Source organism: Corvus cornix, chromosome 11, assembly GCF_000738735.6.
Source record: "Corvus cornix cornix isolate S_Up_H32 chromosome 11, ASM73873v5, whole genome shotgun sequence".
Classification (NCBI taxonomy): Eukaryota; Metazoa; Chordata; class Aves; order Passeriformes; family Corvidae; genus Corvus; species Corvus cornix.
The window spans coordinates 7,524,778-7,545,155 of NC_046341.1; the positions used below are offsets into that span (position 1 = coordinate 7,524,778).

A 20,378-nucleotide genomic window follows, 5' to 3' on the forward strand; every position below is an offset into this window, starting at 1 on the left:
CGTTTCTACTGCCTGGAACACGTTGGCCAACACACCAACAAAACTGCTGCAAGAAAGGACGGTGGCTGGACAAGTGAGATCATTTGTGCCACATTGTTTAAATTGAGCACCCACAGAAACCTCAAAACCCTCAAACTTACTTGTAGGTTGCTACGCAAGTCAGACAAAAAGGTGACTGGAGAACGGGTTTTGAGATAGGAATCCAAGTCTTTCTTGAACTGAGGTGGCATCACACCAGTGAAATTTGTGAGTATTCGTGGAGCAATATTAATCTCACTTAACATGTCCACCTGTTGACAGAAAACCATGACAGTCAACTAAACCATCAGCAATGGAACAAATTGGAAAAGCAGATCTGTAAGCAATATTACATCAACTACTGCTGTTGATCACTTTTCCTTCCATCAATGAAATGGCAACACTTGATTTTTCCAGATTTCAGAATAAACTTGATCTCTAGCATGCTAACTTATTACATGATGTCTTAAAAGAATTGAGAGGATAAAAAAATTCAGGGGTGAAGGCCGTAGGGAAATTCAGTCACTGCCTTTGCGGTCTCCTTATGAACACTCCAGACAGTCTGGTAGTTTCAAAAGGTACAAACATCCACACAAGTCAAGAGCAGCCTTCTTCAGTGGCAATGAGCACTGCAGCTTCACTCCCATTACCCTGCACAGCTCAGGCAGGACAGTGCTTTAGCAGCGTGAGAAAGTTTCCTTCCAATCATTCCAGGATTAGTTGCCTAGCAGATACTTGAAGATTTAATTAGATAATATTAACCTGGATAGAGAGTATTTTGAGCATTAAAGCTTCCTATTACCTAACTCCTTTAAGTAAGTTCTACCTTTAGGTTGGGGGTGAAAGGGTCTGGAAGCCTCATGTTCCGTGGGAAGGCACTCAGGATCAGATTCCTTAGCTGAATACAGTTAGGTGGGATCACATCACAGAACCCATAGTGGTAGTCACAAAGAAATTCTGGGAAATCATGCAACAAGACCAGCAACACACGCAGAGTGCCCTGTGAAATAAAATATTAAATATAAGAGGTGTGTAACTGTTGAAACTGTCCAATGAGAGCCATCATTCTATGTCATGTGGCTAACATTACCAGAAGGAAACTAATCTGGGAGGGCAGCCTGCTTCCCCCACAATTTACATTCAACTTAAAGATATAAGTTAGAAGACAACAGGTAATTCTATTTTGCTGCCAGAATACCTCTTCTTTCAGATAACTCTGATTGGAGGCATCTATTAGTTGACATTTTTTTACCTTGTAAAGAATTTGCATAGGTTTGGTGAGTTCCACATTTCTAAGGAAAGGAGCCAAGTACTTGAATAGATCGATCAATAACTGGGCATACATAGGCCAACCCTGTCAAGAAAAGAACAGCAGGTGGAAAACATGCAATGAAGACCAGTTACCTTAATTTCAAAACTATAATTAGATTAATCTTTATATAAATCTGGATGGAAGAGCTAGCAGCTGCCAGCTCTAGCACTGAGTGCAGCACAGATCATTTCAAAGCCTTCAGATGCACATCATTGTGCCATAGGTGTTTCCAGAACCCTCAACATGCCATACTGAGCTGACAATATGTAGCCCAGAAGGAAGGCTTCAGCTCTTCTAGACATTGATAAAGTCATGTTTATTAAATTCAATTCACCCTGTGTTCCATAGTTATTGACACACAGACTCTCCTCCATGCAGTTAGGTTGCTGTGAATATGGAAGACAACAAAAACAGAACAGCCATGCTACTAGTGCACCTCAAGAGATGTGAAACAGCACCACACCAGATAAACATCTGGGCGAGCTTTTTAATTCAGAAAAGATAAACTGCAGCCACACCTTCTGCTGTGGTGTATGTGCCAGCATTCTTGCAATAAATATCCGATGGGAGATCAGTTCCAGCCAGGCATAAACAAAACCTGGAGCTTTTGTAGGCCTCAGGATGTGAAATGTGTTACTGAAAGAAAAGTTAGAGCAGGTTAGAAGTGCACAGCAATAAGATTGCTTTTCATAACATTGAGGGAAAAACACAGCCCTAAAAGCAAAGGCATTTGAGCACCTTGGGTTTTACCAGTCATCTTCCCTAAAACAAGCAAGTGGTCAGTCCCAGTAGAACCAGTTACTCCAAAGGTGATTAAGCCACCACAAAGAACAGTCAGATAGCCTTTAAGTGAAAATCCTTGATCCTACCAAGAAAGGATGAGCACTGTGGCCAATCCCAAATACATACCAGAAAGCTGTGAGTGTCTGGAAGTTGATGGTCTCCAGCACGTGCTCAGGAGCATTTAATTCCAACAGCAACATGATGAAAATGCGATGGTAAGGAAGTTGCTGAAACTCACTCTGCCGAACATCATGGTCTTGCAGAAGAACTCCCACCACAATACCAAGAACCTAAAGAGATTAAGACACGTGAAGACAGCAAGAATTACTTTCCAAGTCAGACTACAGATAATACTTTAACCATCAGTAAAAAGAAAAAAAGCAGTAGATTCTAACAAGAATGAAAAGTCCTAAGTTACTGGAAATAAATGAATATTACAATTTGTTTTAGCAATTCCCAACCACTGTTCTTTGCTCTCCCTGTCCCTTGGACCACAGTCACAATGACTGAGAGGGCAGTGTCAGAAGGTCTTAACTACCTCAGACCATCCAGCCATAAACCAAGTAGTGTAAGAGCAAAGGCAAGACCCTCACAACATAAAGGTAAACACTAAGGAATCAACAACCTTAAAACAACAGCTGCTGACATTTTCATTTCAAGGCACAAAGATGAGTTTCAGATTGGTTTGAGATGAAATCTTTGTGAACAAGAAAGCCACTTGGCATCTTGGTGGTTCACTCAAAAGTTTATCAGTGACCAAGCCATCTAAGTTCTCATCATACACTTCATCAGCATTAAGGTCTACACCTCAGGTTTATCAGCAAAGGTACAGCTGACAACACACTTTAAATGCAATGAGAACAAGGACGATTCCCAACCTTATTCAGGAGATTGATCTTTGTGACTGTGTTGGTTGCTTCCCCAGAGTGCTTCACCAGCAGTGCAATGAGTCGCACAAAGGCATCCAGGTTGTGGTAGCACTTGGCTCGAATCATAGTGGGGTTGGCTGCAGGATTGTGCTGTTGCTCGGCCAGGGCTCGATAGCTGATCTCAACACACATTTCGGTGCAAAGACGGAAAAAACGGGTGATCAGGTCATCTGTTTTCAGGATCCCCTGCTGGTGCATCTAACCAGGAAAGAAAAAAACCTCAGCACTGTAACCACAGACAGTTCATTTTACAATTTATTTCAAACAACAAACCCTTTACAATGCAGTTAATTTTTGCCATCCACAGTTAATTTTTGCCATACTCTCCAGAGAGATTAATGTTTGCAAGGGAATCTGTGGGTGGCAAAACAATTTTAGCTATCACATTTATTCTCATATACAATCTTTTGAATCCCAAATCTTTCCAACTGCTAGCAGAGCTGAGAAGCCTGTTTCAGTATCAGTTCTGCCACCAACATTCAACCTTGCATGAAGAACACGAGGAGTACAAGCTCTGGGAAGGGCAGACTCCAGCTCCTAGCTCAGGAATCACCACTACTTTGCAGCCACATTCTGTAGAAGCAAATTGCATTTGGAAAGTGAATTTTCCTTACATGAATATTACACGCAGAGAAACACTGGGTGGGCTTTTTTGTTTTGCATGGGGGAGTTGTTTTAATAAAATACATATAAAAAACCTCAGAGACCTAGTTTTATTTGTTACCCACAGTATTAGAACCATCAAAATGAAACAAATTACACTGCAGAAAACTTGTGGGTTTTGAATAAAGCATCTTATTTCTAAACTCCTACTGCACAGACATAAAGCTATAAAAACAGCACAACTGGTAACTTGGAGACAATCTGGAGAACTAATAGTATTTCTGGATAAACTTTTTTTCTAAAAAACCCCAAAGAACTTAGGTATCTGCCTTCAAAGTTCTATGCTTCTGCTTGTCCTACAGACTTGTGGGAAGAAAGCAACACTTCAGCAGTCATTTTAGTAATAGAACCTTATGTAATGTAGTTATTACAAAATATTCCTTTAGAACTCATTACTAAAGCCTGTAAGGGAACAATTGTAAATAAACACTGCACTTCAATATATTTAAATTGCTATTTCAAAACGGATCAAATATACACAAAAGGTAATCAAGTAAGTGTGATAAAGAGTGAAGTAGGCAAAAGTGTACTAAGAATTGTGAGCACTCTACTCTGAAGTGTGCTTTAGAAGCATGATTTAAAGTAAAAAATGTGAGGTCACGGAACTAGGTAAAATATTTCTTTAAAATGTAGGTTTAGCACAGTATCTATTAAAAACATTCAAAAAGTTCTATGCAGTCGAACTCAGACAGAAAGCTGTCTCTAAGCCAGTACACAAGAACACTAAAATTAAAAAACCCACAGTATCAGTCACAGTCTTCACCCATACTTTGAAGCTTGAGCTTCTTTTCATTAGTAGCTGCAAAGTCTGCAGCATATCTGTGGTAGTGGCCCAAATTTAAAAAGAACACAATGCAAAAAGACCGTATCAGGGGCTTTCTTGTAGCTGCAGTCAAGGAACACAGTTTTAGGGAGATGCCTGCAGATACAGGGGGGTTGTTACCACACATGCTGGGCTACTGAAGGCATCTCCCTTCTCTATCACACCCAGAAGGCAGATGGTACGTGATGTTCACCACACCTGTTAAGATGCTTCAGAGTGTGACACACTGGACATTGTTTAAATTTAGGTACCACTTCAGCTAATGAAGTCTCAAGGTTTTCCTTACTATTGATGTCATTTTGAAAAAGGATTCCCTTGCTCACATGATCTGAAACAATTTACCTGAATCTCTACTGGTGACATCCTCCTGTAGGCTGTCAGAGCTTTTACTGGTACCCATAAGGAGCAACACCAGTCAAGGCTCATTACAGAGCATCACAGAACTATTTACAAGAACTATCTCAGCTCAAGTTCTTTTTCCACCAAACTTATCTCAGAACTCATGGTCTGAAGTGACAGCCTGTTGCTACAGTATCTGAAGAACATGATTTGGTGGAGGACAGGGGCTTCATCAAAACAGACAGAATTTTGACAGTAAACTCCCATACACCTGGAAGTTTCAAAAGGATGCCTAATACAGGTTATAACACTGCTTTAAAATGGAGGGCATCACACCCTACTTATGTTGAATAAAAAGCACCTTTCTTTCCAAAAGCTCTACCTGTCCAACAAACGCAGAGAATGCTTTGGTACTGTCACGGCCTGCTGCAGCTGAATGGTAGAGGTTCACCCACTCCCTCAGCAGGTATTCTGCCTTCTCCCTCAGGCCTGGTGGGTCATCATACTCAGAAGCTTGGGAAATTCCTGAATGCATCATGAAATTAGGACCTCCATGAGCACGGTCAATCATTGCTTCATAGTTTGATCGGACCACTTCCATCAGCTGGGGTAATCTAATGCAACAGACCAGAGCAAGAGCTGGGTTAGAATTCCTCCTCCCCCAGAAGGTGCAGGAACTGGAAGCTCAGTCAAATAGAGCTGAAAGAAAGTAAATTATTTCTTATACTAAAACTTTGCATCTTTCAGTTCTCACTGGAATAGCAGAAATAAGTCATGAAAGCAGAAACATTTATGATGAAAGAAGGAACACTGAAATCACACAGGCTTTGAAGTTCCATTCCAATTTATACAGCGGAGTGCTGCAACAAAGCACCACAGGGACTAGAAGCAGCTTCTCTTCTGCAGACTTCAGGAGCCCTAAAATGCTCCCAGATAGTGAGATGCCAGTACTCAACAGCCTGACTGGGGCACTGGATTTGGCTGCAGTGAAAGTCAAGCCATACAGTAAAGACAATCTATCCGTGCCAACTGCAGATGAAAGGACTTTGGTTTTGGGACATCCTATTAGCAGCTGTGTTGGTAATGGGAGCCACTGCCATCAGCCAGCTGCTGGTTGCTCTCACAGCTATTCAGAGTTCTCCAAGCTCTAATCCATGTCTTTCTCAAACCCAGCAACAACTGCTTCCATCTTACAAATAGGAAGCCTACAAGTCCCACAGGTATTTCCAGGTGCTGTGGCAACATTTGCTGTCCAAATGGTTTGGGCAGTTTGCTGGTCTAACAAGCCACGCGAGACTGATGGAGGATTGCTTTGTAAGCTCTAAACAGAAAGGATTGTCCAGTTTGATTGTTTGTGATTAACAAATTAACATACTGACACCTAGATATATAAGGTTTAAACAGCGAATAATATTGCATAAATTTGAGATAAAGCAGGAGTTCAAAACAAGTTTATCACAGTACCACAGAATTTTGGAGCACAGCGCATAGAAAGATTTTCTTGCTTAAGCATTCAGTTTCACATGATGCTGCAGCTGCCTCTAGTTTGACTAGGATGAGCACATTTACATTAGAGTGACAGTTTAAACTAACTAAATTAACTAGGACTGCAGCCCTAGGGAAAGTTTAAAGCTGTATGACTGAATTGTGAGAGACACTGCCTATGTAATATGCAAATCATAAATGAGCACAAAAAAAGTAATATATTGCACAATACTATAGCCTCACCCTTCTGGGGCGTTTCCTCTGGAATGAGCATTAATTCTCATGAGTGTCTCAATGGTGTGAAACAGATCTGCTTCTGTTACGTGGGCAACGCTTCTCTCATCCACCAACAAGATCTTTACCAACTGCATGGCAAATGCCACAGCCATGTAGTTCAAGCCATTCTCCATGGACTGTCAACACAAAAAAGACAAAGTTCAACCACAGATCTTACAGACTGAGTGCATCCCTCCTCCTTTAAAAGAACAGGTTCCCTTTACCTGAGCCAAGTGAAGGTCATACTGCTGCATGTTAACAAGGTGATTGCGGATTAGCAGCTCCACAGCTTCCACGTTGTACTTGTACTCATCTCTGCATTCGATCAGGCACCTGAAGAATTGGACTCCTTTTAAAAAGTGTACTTCAACAACACAGTTTAAGTGAAACAACTCAAATCTAGTACTTCAGAAACTGTGACATTCACTGTGATTCGTTATCCAGCTTCAAAAGAAGCCTCTTCTAGAGCATTCTCTAAGGTTATGTTTAAGTTCAGAACAGTCAGACTCAAGCATCTGTTACCCTGCACAACTGGTCACAAGAGCCCTTCAAGAGCTTCAGTTTATTCAGCATAAGAAGCCCCTCTTCCAAGGATGAAGTGGCAGATCTGCCTAGCTGAAGCTTCTGCTACAGGCATATGCCATGTCACATTGTTTGTGACAGCCTACAGAGATTCTCTGCAAAATAAGAGGAAAAAAGGAGCCCAGACCATGCCCTAATGCTTTATTCCACTAAAGATTCCTATCATGTCCTGGAATGAACCAGCATTATCAGAAAATCTAGTTAATTTTGACAAAAAAAGCTAGTTATTTTTTGTCTATCCAAATAGCAGCAATGCAAAATATTAACAGGCAGGGAATTCAGAGCAACACAGAAACTCCCAAAAGACAGTCAAAGCTACATCAATGTTCTTGTTGTCTTGTAACTGACCTAGTGATTTGTTTGTTACACCACGGAGATCCATAGGCACGGCCGTCCTGCAGAGCCTTCAGCACCAGCAGGTGACATTCACGATAGCGGAGCAGGAGGTCAGCGTCAGCCCCACTGGTGGCATCCAGCAAGCCCTCTACAGCCTAGAATAGATGCAACCTGTTAGCAGAGGAAAAAACAAGTCCTCTTCCAAATCTTCTGCACCTTACATCAGCAAGAGCTATCACGAGAAGACTCAAAAGACGTGAAAAAAAAAATCAATTTAGTAATCGTGCTGACTTCTTGAAAGGACTGTGTGAGATTTTACCAGCTACTATGGCATCTATACATGCACTGCACACAGCTATGCTACCACAAACAAACCTACAGGTCTCTCAATGCCCCACTAACTTTGTATGTGCACCAAATAGCATGACAGACTGTGTTAGCTCGTGCTGCACTGCAGTTTCCCAAAGTCAATGCCTCCTCAAGCAATTCTGCACATGGCTCATGGAAAACTACCTGAGAAAATACTGACAGAACCTGCCAGAGGTTAAGTGAGCAGGTTCCTTAGAGAAAGAGCTACAGCACTCAGAGATGTATCTCTGTTAGTTTACAGCAAATTGAGGATGAGTTTTACAAGGCCAACACAATTTACTTGGTCAAGTCCTAGTCAGGACGGGATCCTTTAACAGGTACATGCTCTAGGAGACAAGAATGAAGAGTGTCCCTGCAGCTTTCCGTTACTTTTGTTTTGGCACTGTTCTCGGATCCTCATGCAGACAGCTCACTATTCCTTACGCTATTCTCAAGTGGATTTTTCTCCATGTCTGTCACTTGTTCTGCACTACTACACAGGCACTGATGCCAGATCAGCTCACTGCAACACTTCCCACTGGTAGAGCCTACAAATTCTGGCTGGGATGGAGTTAATTTGCTTCATAGTAGCCCATATGGTGCTGTGCTTTGGATTTGTGCTGAAACAGTGTTGACAACATGCCACAGTTTTGCCAATTGCTGAGCAGCACTAGCACAGGATCAAGGCTTTTTCTTTCCCACTCTGCCTCCCCCATCAGTGGGTAGGCTGTGGATGGACAAGAGGCTGGGAAGCAACATTGCCAGGACAGCTGACCCAAATTGAATAAAGCGATATTCTATACCATATGACATCATGCTCAGCAATAAAAGCTCAGGGAAAGGAGGATGAAAAAGGGCATTCATGGTCCTGATGTTTGCCTTCGCAGGCAAATGTCACATGTGCTGAAGCCCTGCTTTCCGAGGACTAGCTGGACATCGGCCTGCTGATGGGAAGTAGATATTTTTGTTCCATTTGTGCACACAGCCTTTACTTTCCCTACTAAACTGTCATAATCTGAACAAATGTCATCTAGTGTTGCCTGTGTTTTCTCCCTGTCCTGCAGCAAAGCAGAAAGAGAAAGCAGCTGGATGGATGCTTGGCAGCTGGCCAGGGTCAGCCTACCCCACACAGTCATTTATCAGTTACTGCAAAATAAACTCCCCAAGTGCGCCACTAGAAATCCAGTATTATGCTCAATATTATCTATCTACAAGGGCAGTTCAAACACCTTTTTAGCCTCCAAATCATCTTGAAATCAGACTACTCTGGACTGCAACAGCTCTCTACTTGCCACATCTGAACAAAACCGTTAAGTCCCAGGATTCCGTACACCTGCTTCTTTCACAGCAGTCTTGACACCGTATGCACAACACCCTAAATGGACAAAACGGCTCCCTCCCAATCTTATTTACTGGATTTCCAAAGACAACAGTTCAGTACTGTTCACCAAGCAAGTTCCACAGGATGCATGAAGAAACAAGGTCACCAGCAAGACAATCCATGAGCCACGGGAGTAATAAACTCTAAGCAAGTTGCTACAGAGAGAAGTTGTCAACACCCACCTTCTGCAGTAGTCCAAGTGCAGCAATAGCATCCCGGGAGTTCCGAGCCACTACCACTGCCTCCAAGAGGCTACGCAACGCTTGAACTTGAGGATTCATGGCCAGGGTGTGTGGAATGGACTGCAGGTGCTGCTCTAGTTCTGTCATACATTTGTCATAAATTTGTGCTACATCATCTGTAGCCCAAGCTTGCTGCTTAAGAGAAAGTGAGAATCAGTGATTTTTGCAAGGATTGCATTTGCAACATTTAAATACTGACTGGCTCTTCTCCTTCAGGAATTATAGCATCCAGAATTTGGACCTCTACAGTCCTGTGGTTTGTAATGCTGGCATTTTAAGTCCACACAAATGAGCAAACTAAGTTGTGAAAATAACCAGCAAACAACTCTATCACTCAGAATCACAGAATGGTTTGGGTTGGAAGGACCTTAAAGACTATCTTGTTTCAACTGCCCTGCCATGGGCAGGGACATCTTCCACTAGAGCAGGTTGCTCAAAGTCCCACCCAGCCTGGCTTTGAACACTTCAGGGATAGGCCATCCACAGCTTCTTTGGATAACCTCTTCCAGTGCCTCACCACCCACCCAGGGAAGAAGTTCTTCCTAACATCTAATCTAAACCTGCCCTCTCTCAGTTTGAAGCCATTCCCCCTTGTTCTGTCAATAAGGCCTTATGCATGAAAAAACTTGTTAATGATCTTATAATTCAGACTTGCCATCCATGACCTTCCTGCAAAAGTAACCTAAGATTTGAATAAAATGCTTCACTGCTACTAAAACTACATGTAGTAATCATAAGCTGCATACCTTGTCCCAGTTTGGGTTACAAGCCCCTAAGACTGGATGGAAGTTTTATGCTGCCATTACTTTCTCACTAGAACTAATCCATTTTTTTAACCACTGTCCCCAAGCAATACGAACACTTGGCTCTTATGAGTCCTTCTAACAAAAACACAAGTTCTGCAACAGTCTCCAAAAGGGCTATAGAACTCTCAAGCTGGTTAATTCAGAAACCTCTACCTTCATAGGCTGAGCCAAGAATCCTGTAGGCTGAGTTAAGTCATTGGTGGGCAAGAAGCCAGGGACATTGCGTGCAAACTCTTCATAAACAGCCAGCTGTTTTGGGTCCACACCTCCAACCTTTGCAAAGAAAAGAATGGGCATTAATCTCACTGATAAGCACTGAGGCCGTAAAAAATGAGGGCAGCTTGTATAACAGGTAGCTACTCTTAAACAGAGTGGCCTAGACATCGAGTAGGATTCAGCTGCTCTGCACTGAGGTCCTATCTCTCCTGCCATACCTCCTCCTAACAGGGGTATTTTGCTCTAAAAACAAAACTCACATTCCCAGAAACAGAAATAACTGAATACTGAGGAAATGCTCTGCTGAAAGCACATGGTATGCCCTTTCAAGGAAGAAAATACAAAGGAGACAAAAGAAAACAAAATATAAAGACAACAAAACAGATGAGCCATCTTTTAGTGAGAGGAACTGCACAGAAAAAGAGACTCAAGGAATTGAGAAAATGATATAAATACTCATTTTGGAATAACGTATTTATGTGTTTCCATACTAATCAAGATAATAGCAGCTGCACTGTTAGGCAAGACTAACAATATACAATTGCTCAGCTGACACTGTGCCATCCACTTTTCCTTATCAGGAGGGAGAGAAGAGTGGCATCAGAACAGAACTCACCTTTAACCTGATCTGTTCTGGCATCCGCTCAGCCTGGTACGTTAACACAACAGGATCGCAGTACCGACGCCCCTCCTGCCTAGCATGTTTTCTGAGCTCAAATTCCTGGGAAAAACACAAACACTGAGTTTTAGACACCCTTCTGGATGTGTATGAGCACATATAATACTTCTAGAAGACAACAGTCCCATACTTACAGTTGCGAGCCTCTTGTCCATCTCAGGGCCTGCCTTTTCCACAGCTGTCTTCTGGATAAAGCAGCAGGCAAGCTCACAGTTATCCTGTGCTAACTGGGCAGCTGCCTGCTCCATCATGTCCCTCTGCTGTGGGGAGGCTGCCTATTGAAAATCACAATAAATCAGTGAAGGATGAAAATTTTCCCTGTATATTACTAGCCTTAAAACCTGCACCACTGCCTATACAGAACACCAGCAATAAAAAGGAATGCTCTTAGGATCACACTCCCTTCCCATAGAATATATAATATTAAATTTAATTTTGCATAGCTTTGAATAAAACATGTAGGCAAGATGACAGTAAAGACTTTTAACAAGGAACAAAACAGCAGGAGTTCTCCATCTTCTCCACCTACTCATCTCTAGGGCACAGAAATAAAGCCCTGCTTTAGACAGACACACAGAATGATGCTAATGCAGGGAAGGCTTTGCATCACAGTAGAAGTTTCCCTACTTCCTAGGTTGTAATTGGAAGATATAAAGGCGCAGCACTAATGGTACAAAACAGCAGACCTAAGCCTTTTTCAGTGGGTTCCATTTCTGATAGGGAATCAGATTTTCTTCCTTCCTTCTCAGAGTCTGCTTTATGAGAACCCTGAAGAGATGCACTTATTTTCCAGGGTGCAAAGCAGCAACTTCCACTAGAAATGGAATACATCTATAAAGGCAGCCTGCCCCATCTACTTGGACTTCCTTATCTGTTAAGAGCTACCCCTCTTTCATTAATTCCTGAGAATTACACTACTTCTGTTAAATCACTTCATAACAATAAGCCAGGTAAGAATTTTTAGGTATCTCATATGGCACCTTTTCTGCAACAAAATGCTTTCTACCATTATCCCTTAAAAATTTTCCTTGGATTAAAGCTGGATTTGTACCAACGTCATATGTCTTCAAGGATAAAAAACCTGACTCTTTTCTAATTGCTGAAAGTACAGCTGTGTCTTGATCTTCCCAAGATCCTTGTGCTCTTATGCCTGAGCAAGGCAACTGATGGCAAGAATTCTGGATGGTAGCTGCTATTGTGGTCAGTAGTTCAGAAGCTGTTCCACAGAGTTTAGCTCGAACTTTCCTCATGAAGAGACCTGAAAATAGCCTCTAGAAAACCCAATGAATTCACAAGCTGTGCAAAACAGTCTGAACTACCTATCTGCTAACAGCACAAGTAAATAAAATCTGCCTGAAGCATGCATGCTGAAACAGTCCAAGATACCACCAAAATCAATTTAGTCCTCCCCACTTTAGCTTTTCTGCCTCAAACCCTGCAGAAAGTTCACGTCTCCAAGGCTTCCATGATTGGATTGAACTGGAGATAACACTGAGGCAAAATAAAAAGATAGTGAGGAAGTTTGTGTGCCACGCAGTATAAGATCCACCATCCCAGTTTAAGAGTGTTTGACATGACCTGTAATCTCAACGTACTTTTTTCACTGTAATTCTGCAAGAGTCACTAAACTTCTACCCAGAGAATTCATCCCCATGCTAGTTAAGCCGTGCAATTAATTAACAAGTCCACATTGTGGAGAATTGATTTGCTAATGCTGGATGCCTACAGTCCTGTAAGTTGGATATAAACTTCAAATGATGGGGGTCTTACCCTCAGTGCAGTAGCAAAGCTATTTTTCAAGTTGGTAGCTATGCTCATCAGCAAAGGCTCCCTGCAGGTAATCATGGCCATCCCAGCAGTCAGGTTCCGCATCATGTGGTGAGCGGCCACACGCATCCGTGACTCCTCCGAGTCCAGGGCGAAGTCCTTCCTGACTATCTGCTCACAGGTCGTCATGGCAATCTTGATGGACCTATCAACCACTGGATGGACGAGGTCCTGCACTGCACGCTCGATCGCTTGCCGCACGCACTGCTTCAGCTGTGGGTGGGCTTGGAACAGCGGAATCTGCAGGGGATTAGGAAAGGTGAAGGAACAAAGTACACTGGAATCCCACCCACCCCAGACACTTGCATAAGTGCACTGTCATAGCCTGTGCAATACTCCCATGTTCCCCATGCAGCTATTACAGTATTTGATAAATCTGAAACTGGGACAAATTATTATTTTCTAACCAAGTTGGAGCTGAATAACAATGCAAAGATTGACTTAAGAGCTGAGCTGCTGACTGGACAAAAGGAGCACAGAGGCTTCTTTTATACTTAAGTCCTGATAGCTCCCACCAGCTGAGATCTGCATCAACCCTGGCTGTAAAAATTCTTTTAGCAAACTAAATCGGGTCTAAAACTTACCGTTGGATTTAAAGTAATATGCGGAGCCAACCCTCCTAAAGAATAGACGTTGATGTCATGATAACTGTACTGGGGCTGTGGAGGAACCGTGGCTGTACAAGTGGTGCTGGTAGCTGGAGTTGTAGAAGCAGCTGGAGAACACAAGTATATTTGTATTGAGCCACTAGTGAAAAGCAACTGCTTATAACACAAGTATATAATTCTTATTTAAACCAGGAGATGACCTAGAAACAAAAGCTTTGTAGTTTGATCATGAAACCTCCTAAACTTACCAAGCAACTTTCATTCTCCACTTGCCTAATGAATAGTTCCAAAGTAACTTCAGTACTTTAAGAGAGTTGTTTGTTACGACACCTTAGCACCCGGTGTATTGTTAACAGGAGGGAGTCTAAGGAGTAGCTACACACATATAATACAGAATTAGTCCTCATGATGGCTTCCATTCCCTTTCCATCTCCAAACTCTATACACCTATTTCTATTATGAAACTATCCCAAGTGCTCCCAAGCACTCAGGAATGTTGTAATAGTATATGTAGCTTCATATTTTATTTTATAATAGCAAAACCTGTCCTATTAGAACTTCAATAGTGTGGTTCTGGATTCTACATGAGATGTACTTACTAGTTGTTGTGATGGGTGGTAGCTCTTCTGGCTGCTTCACATCCTTCTTTGGAGCAGACAGCTGCTCATCCAAATTTTTTAGACGATCCTTATCTTTCAGGAGACTTCCAGGTTTCAGCTCATTGATGTCTAGCGCAAGATTCTTGCAGAGCACCTCAATCTCAAACTTCAGATTCAACTGCAAAAGAACTCAAGTTTAGGTCATGTCACAAGGAAAATACCCAAAACATCTACTGGGTCACTTGATTCCCAAGCTCCCCATTCCATCCACAACCCTTTCAGAGATTAATAGTGACTGAGGATTACACAACTATCTTGCTGACCACGTGGAGAAGAGTTTCACCCAATTCTACCAAATTATCAATGTCCAAGCAATCTCCTCATGCTAAAGCAGTGAGAAGGGCTGCTTGGTCCTTCACAACATCCTTCTTGACCAGTATGTCAAGAAAACCTCACACTCAGTAGCTACAGGAACAAAAAAACAACAGAAATTTACTTTTAGATCATGTTCTTGATGTAGCTCAGCTAAAACATTCATAATGGCCATTGTCCATGGGTTTGGAGGTCTGAAGACCTACAAGAGAAAGAAGAGAGCAGTATTACACAAACTTCTTGAATCATCTGGATAATATATGACTGGAAATGTTTGAAACACAAGCAGCTATGTGTACATACAGCTGTGGAAACCTTTGTACAGCTATGGTTAGAGTTGAATTTAGTATATTGGTAATAATTATTCCAGTAATTCAGTATAACTGGAAATACACTAGGAACCTAAGTGAAAAACTGGAAACACAACGATCTGGTCCTTCTTGAGAGATCAGTTCTATGTCAAGCAGAATTAACAAGATGATCAAGACCAAAGTGGGCAGAAGAAATGAAAAAAAAAAAAAAATCTAAGAATAAATATATCCTAGAACCTCTTCAATGGCATCCTTCCATTTCTCAATAGAGATCTGTTCAGGGATACCACAGTACACTTCAGCTAACACCACCTATTTATGCTGCAAAAACACAGGGCCGTGTACTTTCCCTCCAAATAAAACCACTTTAAGCTCTTACATTCCTTTTCTTGCTCTCCACAGAATTTAATCAGTGTTCATTATGTGACAAAAGCTAATTACTTCCTGCAATATTTTGCCACTTGAGCAATACCTGTGTTTGTACAAAGACACTTACCACACTCCTGACACTGGATTCTAAGACTTTGGCAACAAATGGCACCACATAAAGCAATTCCTGCTGTCCCTTAACGTATGCTTCCAGCAGTAGCGACTTCACATCCAAATCCTGAAAAATACCATCAACGATTGAAGTGGGAATGAAAGTGGAGGAAACAGCAAATACATTGCACAATTCCACTTACACACTGCTTCCTTTTCAGATACAGGCAAGGCTGAGTCAAGACAGCCCTAGAATTTTACACACTGCTAAGCAGCAGTTACTTCTGAACAAAGATTTACACATCTACATTTTTACATGGATTAACAAAATAACGTTAAATTTTGTGCCAAAATAAATGTAGCTACTAACTTCTCTGATATTAAAAAAATATTTAGAAGTCTTATATAACCTTAAATAATATGGAGTCATACTTTGTACTTGGCACATAAAAGAGGCACCAGAAAGGTGGTAAGATTTCCCAAATAGCCTGTGCTACTGCATAACAGCATACCAATTCACCCAATTCATGCCAAGGCAATCTGTAAAGACAGCAGCTCACCGTGTGCAAGATGGGCTTATTTTTAGCCATTGTAATCATTCCCAGCCAGTGACCAAGGTTCTTTAACAAGGAACGGTCTGAGAAGTTGGCTGCAGCTTTATCTGATGTCAATAGCACCTACCAAAAAATAAAAAAGGCATCTCGAGCAACAAGTAGAAGATAATCAGACTCCAAACCAAATCCAACAGCTGATCTGAATGAAGGCAAAATTTTAGAACATTAAGTTCTGAGCTTCAGTCACATTAGAGAGATACTTGAACAGCTTTCACTTCAAGGCAGCACCCTGCAAATCTGCACTGTAATGACTGCAACACTCCTTTCTTTAAAAGGATCAAAACAATGACGCTTTCCCAGACCTTACCTTCTACTCTGCTGAGACTGTTACAACTACTCCCATAGCCAAGTGTAACTTGTGCTTCCTCTTAATGCCTCATCACAGACCTGAAGGCTACAGTTTAACCTTCCAGGGAAACCATTTCATTGTCATGTCAAAACATAAATCATGTCACCATGTCATAAATCATAAAACAAGTATTCTGCTGTTAGTTCTGTTCCTTAACTTCAGAGGAGCATCAGCTGAACAGAGCAAGATCAGCTGTATTCTCAAGAGCCAGGAGATGCTTTTGCACTACAGCGTAACCCATGGTGGTCAGGAAATTCCACCGACAGGTTTAAAAATAGTGCTTTCTTTACAAACTTGTTTCACCTGTTCATCACTTCTGGGCTACTGCTTCCTCCTCCTTCTCCCCTTCACATTATCTTAGCACTCTTAATAAATTTTGGCTTTTACACCCCCATTTTCTAAACACGCCCTTTCCCCCCTATTCCTCTTGGACCAAAAGAACAGAGTGTGGTTTTCTTATCTTTCTACTTTTCTCCACACAAAACAACTAGACCGTAAGCAACTTTCCCCTGGGTTATAATTTGTAAATATCACACAAATTTGAAGTCCACCTACATAAATGAATTTAAATGCAAATTTGTCCTCCTGTTACACAATTTAAGTCTTTCATGTGTTACTAACTGAAAAGAATCCTAGTATTCACAAAGATAACCTGTAAGTCTAATGGTAAGCTAGAAAGTAGATTTTTGAATGATATTCTATATTTGAGGATCAGCAACACACAAGCAAATAGCATGAGGAGAACAGCACACTCCTGTGCTGCCTTTAGAAAACTTGCACTACTCACCTTGATGTTTCTGTAGGTTTCATTCAGAACCATTTTATTAAACTCTGGATTCTTAAGCGTGTCAAGGAAGTTTGAATATAAACTGTGAAAGTTAGGCTCAATACTGACTCTTTTCATCACAAGATACTGTGATACCCAAGGCATGAACTCTTCTTTCACTGTTTCCTTCAATTCTTCCACCTGTGGTCAAACCAAAAGACAAAGCACATCACAGAACAGATGAGAAGATAATCAAAACATTCCAGGGTCAGGTCTGACCAACACACAGTATATGGTCAGTCAGTTGCTTCTAACACTAAGGTTGTTTTTCTACAAAAAAAAGATAAATATTTGAAATCAGTGTCTCATTATCCAAAGATCTGGTCACCCAGTAAGGACTCAAGCATGAAATCAGCAAGGCGTAACAATTCACCTCTCCTTCACTTCCCAGCTTTTTACCAGACAACTGGAAATAAATGTTGTCACCTTACAAGTTCAAGCCATCCATCCACGAGACAATAGCACAGGTGGCAGCAGGACTGTACACCTCCCCTAGCTCAGAAAAATTCCCTTAATTTCTGCTTGAAATACCAGAGCTTAATCTTGCAACATTTAACGGTACCCAATTCATTTATGATGTGAATGTTTATTCAAGATTAAGAACAGGTATCTTTTACCCATCTCTCTTCTCCCTGGAAAATTTTATCTCCAAAGATGTTCAAGCAGAAAGCACTGGAAACCATAATTTCTTTACAATGTGTTCCATCCTGAAGTTTTTAAAGTTAAATTTTTTTAGAAATATCATCAGCCCACACTTAAAAATGAATATATAAAAAAACCATGAAGAGTATAAAAATTATTTTTACTAGCATTCTTTCATACTTGCCTTCTGTGTCATATTTGACTGAGACAGATTATTGAAGATGAAAGCAATTTTTTCCTGGACATTCTCTGGAGGTTCCACAATCCTCTCTGTTTGATCTGTTGCTACTAACAGCGTATCTATGTTGGTAGTATTAATGGAAGGCTGGAGGGAGAACAAAAAGTTAAGCGTAAACAATACCTAGAGGTGACATCAAAAGAAACTTTTGCTCTGTTCTGTCAAGCAAAAATAGAATTGAGCTTTATCAGGGGACATCTACTGTCTCAGATTCATTTTCAGCAGCACTCTAAAGGAGCCAAATGATTTCTATATTCTAAAAATGATGATCAATACTCAGCAGAAGAATGCTGCTGCACAAAAAGCCTCTACATGCACATATAATAGGTGCCACTGCAATGGCACCCTTTAGGCCTTTATGCCTGTGTACAATTATAGCTTGGAGAAAAAACACAGCAGCACTTAACACAACAGGGAGTCTCCAGGAGCACTTCAGTGCTGATTTGGGAAGGACCCAGAAGTTCATTCTGAGACAGCATGTCAACTGAAGTCAACAGATTGTGATTCTGGTCCCTACAGCTGCAGGTCTGAACCCCAGGGCTTTAGCACCTGGTACACCGAGATTAAGGAAAAAGGAGAAGCAGTTTTAAGTATCAGTCCTGACTGGAGTTTAAAATGGGAGAACAAACACCTCAAAGTAACAAGTTTCCACATGATGTAATCAGGTATGAAAGACATTAATAGCTACACTAAGAACTGTCCCCCCAAGTTTATTCACAACACTTGGTAGCTGTGTTTGGCTTTTGCCTCCTTTACAGAGAACTATTCAAAGACAAAGGTCCCAAGCAGAAAGGCTCGACTTTCCAGTGCATCAGCCATCATACAGGAACAGCACTCACTGCCCATCCTCGGCATACCGTGGGACCAAGTGTGCCCCAAAACTTTCTGTGCAATAGCCACTTCTGTCTGTCTGCCAACAGTGTAGTAACTCCAACAAGCAGTTCAGAGTTGTTTACACAAATGACCACATTTGTGAAAAACCTAATGCAGTTCTAACTACTGCGAGGTCAGATGGGTGCAGTAAGTGTTCTTAAGTCCCAAGCAGAATAGCAGCTGCCAACTATTTTAAGAGTCCTATTGCAAGTCATTAACAGAAATTATGGTTCTGTAATTGTCTTGATAATTACAGCCCCAAGAACACATTTCAACTTGACCTCAAAGTAATTGGGTTGTTTAATGATGAAAAATGCCTTCTCTCTACAAAAATGTTGGGTCATATTTTAAAAGGTTACATGCTTTAAATCTAAAAATCACTGTTTGAAAATCTGTAGTACACAAATTAAAACAGATTTTGTCAGTCCAGAGCAGCAGCTGAACACCTGTGCCTCTCTGGGAAGGGCACAATGACACAATGCTCACCGGCACATCTTTCTTGAAGCTGACTCCAGTTGGTCGGGTGATTGTAATGGTTTTTGCAACGGTGGTGGTGGTTGAGGTGGTCACTATAGTGCTGACTTGGCCAGCAAGAGGAGCTTTTGCTGGAACCTGGGCCTGGGCCTGAGCCTGGGCAAGTGCAATACTTCCAGGGGTGGTGATTGAACCCTGCATCTTCACAGGAGGATCTCTGGATTGCTGTCCGTATTCTATGTACTAAAATAGGATGAACAAGCACATACAAAATTTCACATACAGCAACAGAACTATAGACTGATTTTTAGCAGGAGCACTATAAAGGTTTCCCAACACTCATTAAAATAATTGACATTCATGCCATAAAGGAATCTGCAAATACAACTGTATACCCTGATGAAGCACATCTTGTCACTATTGACTTTCTTACTGGAGAGGAACCTCTCTTCTACCTCTAGCCTCAACAAGCTGATGTCAAGCATCACAAGACCAAACACGTTAAAAATTTTATGGAGCACTACCTAAAAAAAACTCGATCCCTATCCCTCCAGGCCTGGAACAGCAGAATAAAAGAAGAGAAAGAGCCTAAAAGCAATATGTGAATATCAAGAAGCAGACTACAAAACCAGGTAAGAAGTCTTCTGCAAGGACTCGAATAGCCACATAGAATAGTCTGAACTCACCATTAATAAGCAAAACCACAGTTCTGAAAACAGCCAACTTTCAGATATTGCATCCTCTGAAATAGTTCCATAGCAGTTTTCCCCCCGCTATACATTTCCCGAAACTGGAAACATCAGACTGTCACTTAAGGGATACAGCCTCAAAGCTGTTAGTGAAACCAAGACTGCTACTGGACTTTGCAGCTTCGGGTATGAGCCTCTACCTTAATGGTAGAGCTGAACATTTTTCCTTATTTAGCTCATGCTCTTCAGCTCTGCCAC

The 20,378-nt window shown here is 41.5% G+C and overlaps 1 protein-coding gene and 1 non-coding gene across 8 annotated transcripts in view; both read right to left on the reverse strand.

Annotated features, from left to right (window-relative positions):
• Positions 1-20,378, reverse strand: part of CNOT1 (CCR4-NOT transcription complex subunit 1) — a 56,063-nt gene that overhangs the window by 3,212 nt on the left and 32,473 nt on the right. For 4 of the 7 annotated variants that reach the window (XM_039558271.1, XM_039558267.1, XM_039558269.1 and 1 more), the window contains exons 23-45: positions 19,444-19,674; positions 18,031-18,171; positions 17,166-17,345; positions 15,976-16,092; positions 15,432-15,542; positions 14,749-14,826; positions 14,253-14,430; positions 13,630-13,760; positions 12,989-13,285; positions 11,353-11,493; positions 11,156-11,260; positions 10,477-10,596; positions 9,458-9,652; positions 7,559-7,701; positions 6,853-6,961; positions 6,596-6,765; positions 5,250-5,481; positions 2,992-3,240; positions 2,240-2,403; positions 1,849-1,966; positions 1,271-1,372; positions 845-1,018; positions 141-290 (exon numbers count right to left, since the gene is read on the reverse strand). In XM_039558271.1, coding sequence (XP_039414205.1) covers positions 141-290; positions 845-1,018; positions 1,271-1,372; positions 1,849-1,966; positions 2,240-2,403; positions 2,992-3,240; positions 5,250-5,481; positions 6,596-6,765; positions 6,853-6,961; positions 7,559-7,701; positions 9,458-9,652; positions 10,477-10,596; positions 11,156-11,260; positions 11,353-11,493; positions 12,989-13,285; positions 13,630-13,760; positions 14,253-14,430; positions 14,749-14,826; positions 15,432-15,542; positions 15,976-16,092; positions 17,166-17,345; positions 18,031-18,171; positions 19,444-19,674 — 3,636 coding nt within the window. The remainder of the gene's footprint in view (positions 1-140; positions 291-844; positions 1,019-1,270; positions 1,373-1,848; positions 1,967-2,239; positions 2,404-2,991; positions 3,241-5,249; positions 5,482-6,595; positions 6,766-6,852; positions 6,962-7,558; positions 7,702-9,457; positions 9,653-10,476; positions 10,597-11,155; positions 11,261-11,352; positions 11,494-12,988; positions 13,286-13,629; positions 13,761-14,252; positions 14,431-14,748; positions 14,827-15,431; positions 15,543-15,975; positions 16,093-17,165; positions 17,346-18,030; positions 18,172-19,443; positions 19,675-20,378) is intronic. The other 3 variants (XM_039558268.1, XM_039558270.1, XM_039558265.1) reach the window with 1 other exon arrangement.
• On the reverse strand, positions 16,522-16,660 carry LOC120410635. The gene has a single exon (XR_005602931.1). It is a non-coding gene; the product is annotated as a small nucleolar RNA SNORA46 (small nucleolar RNA).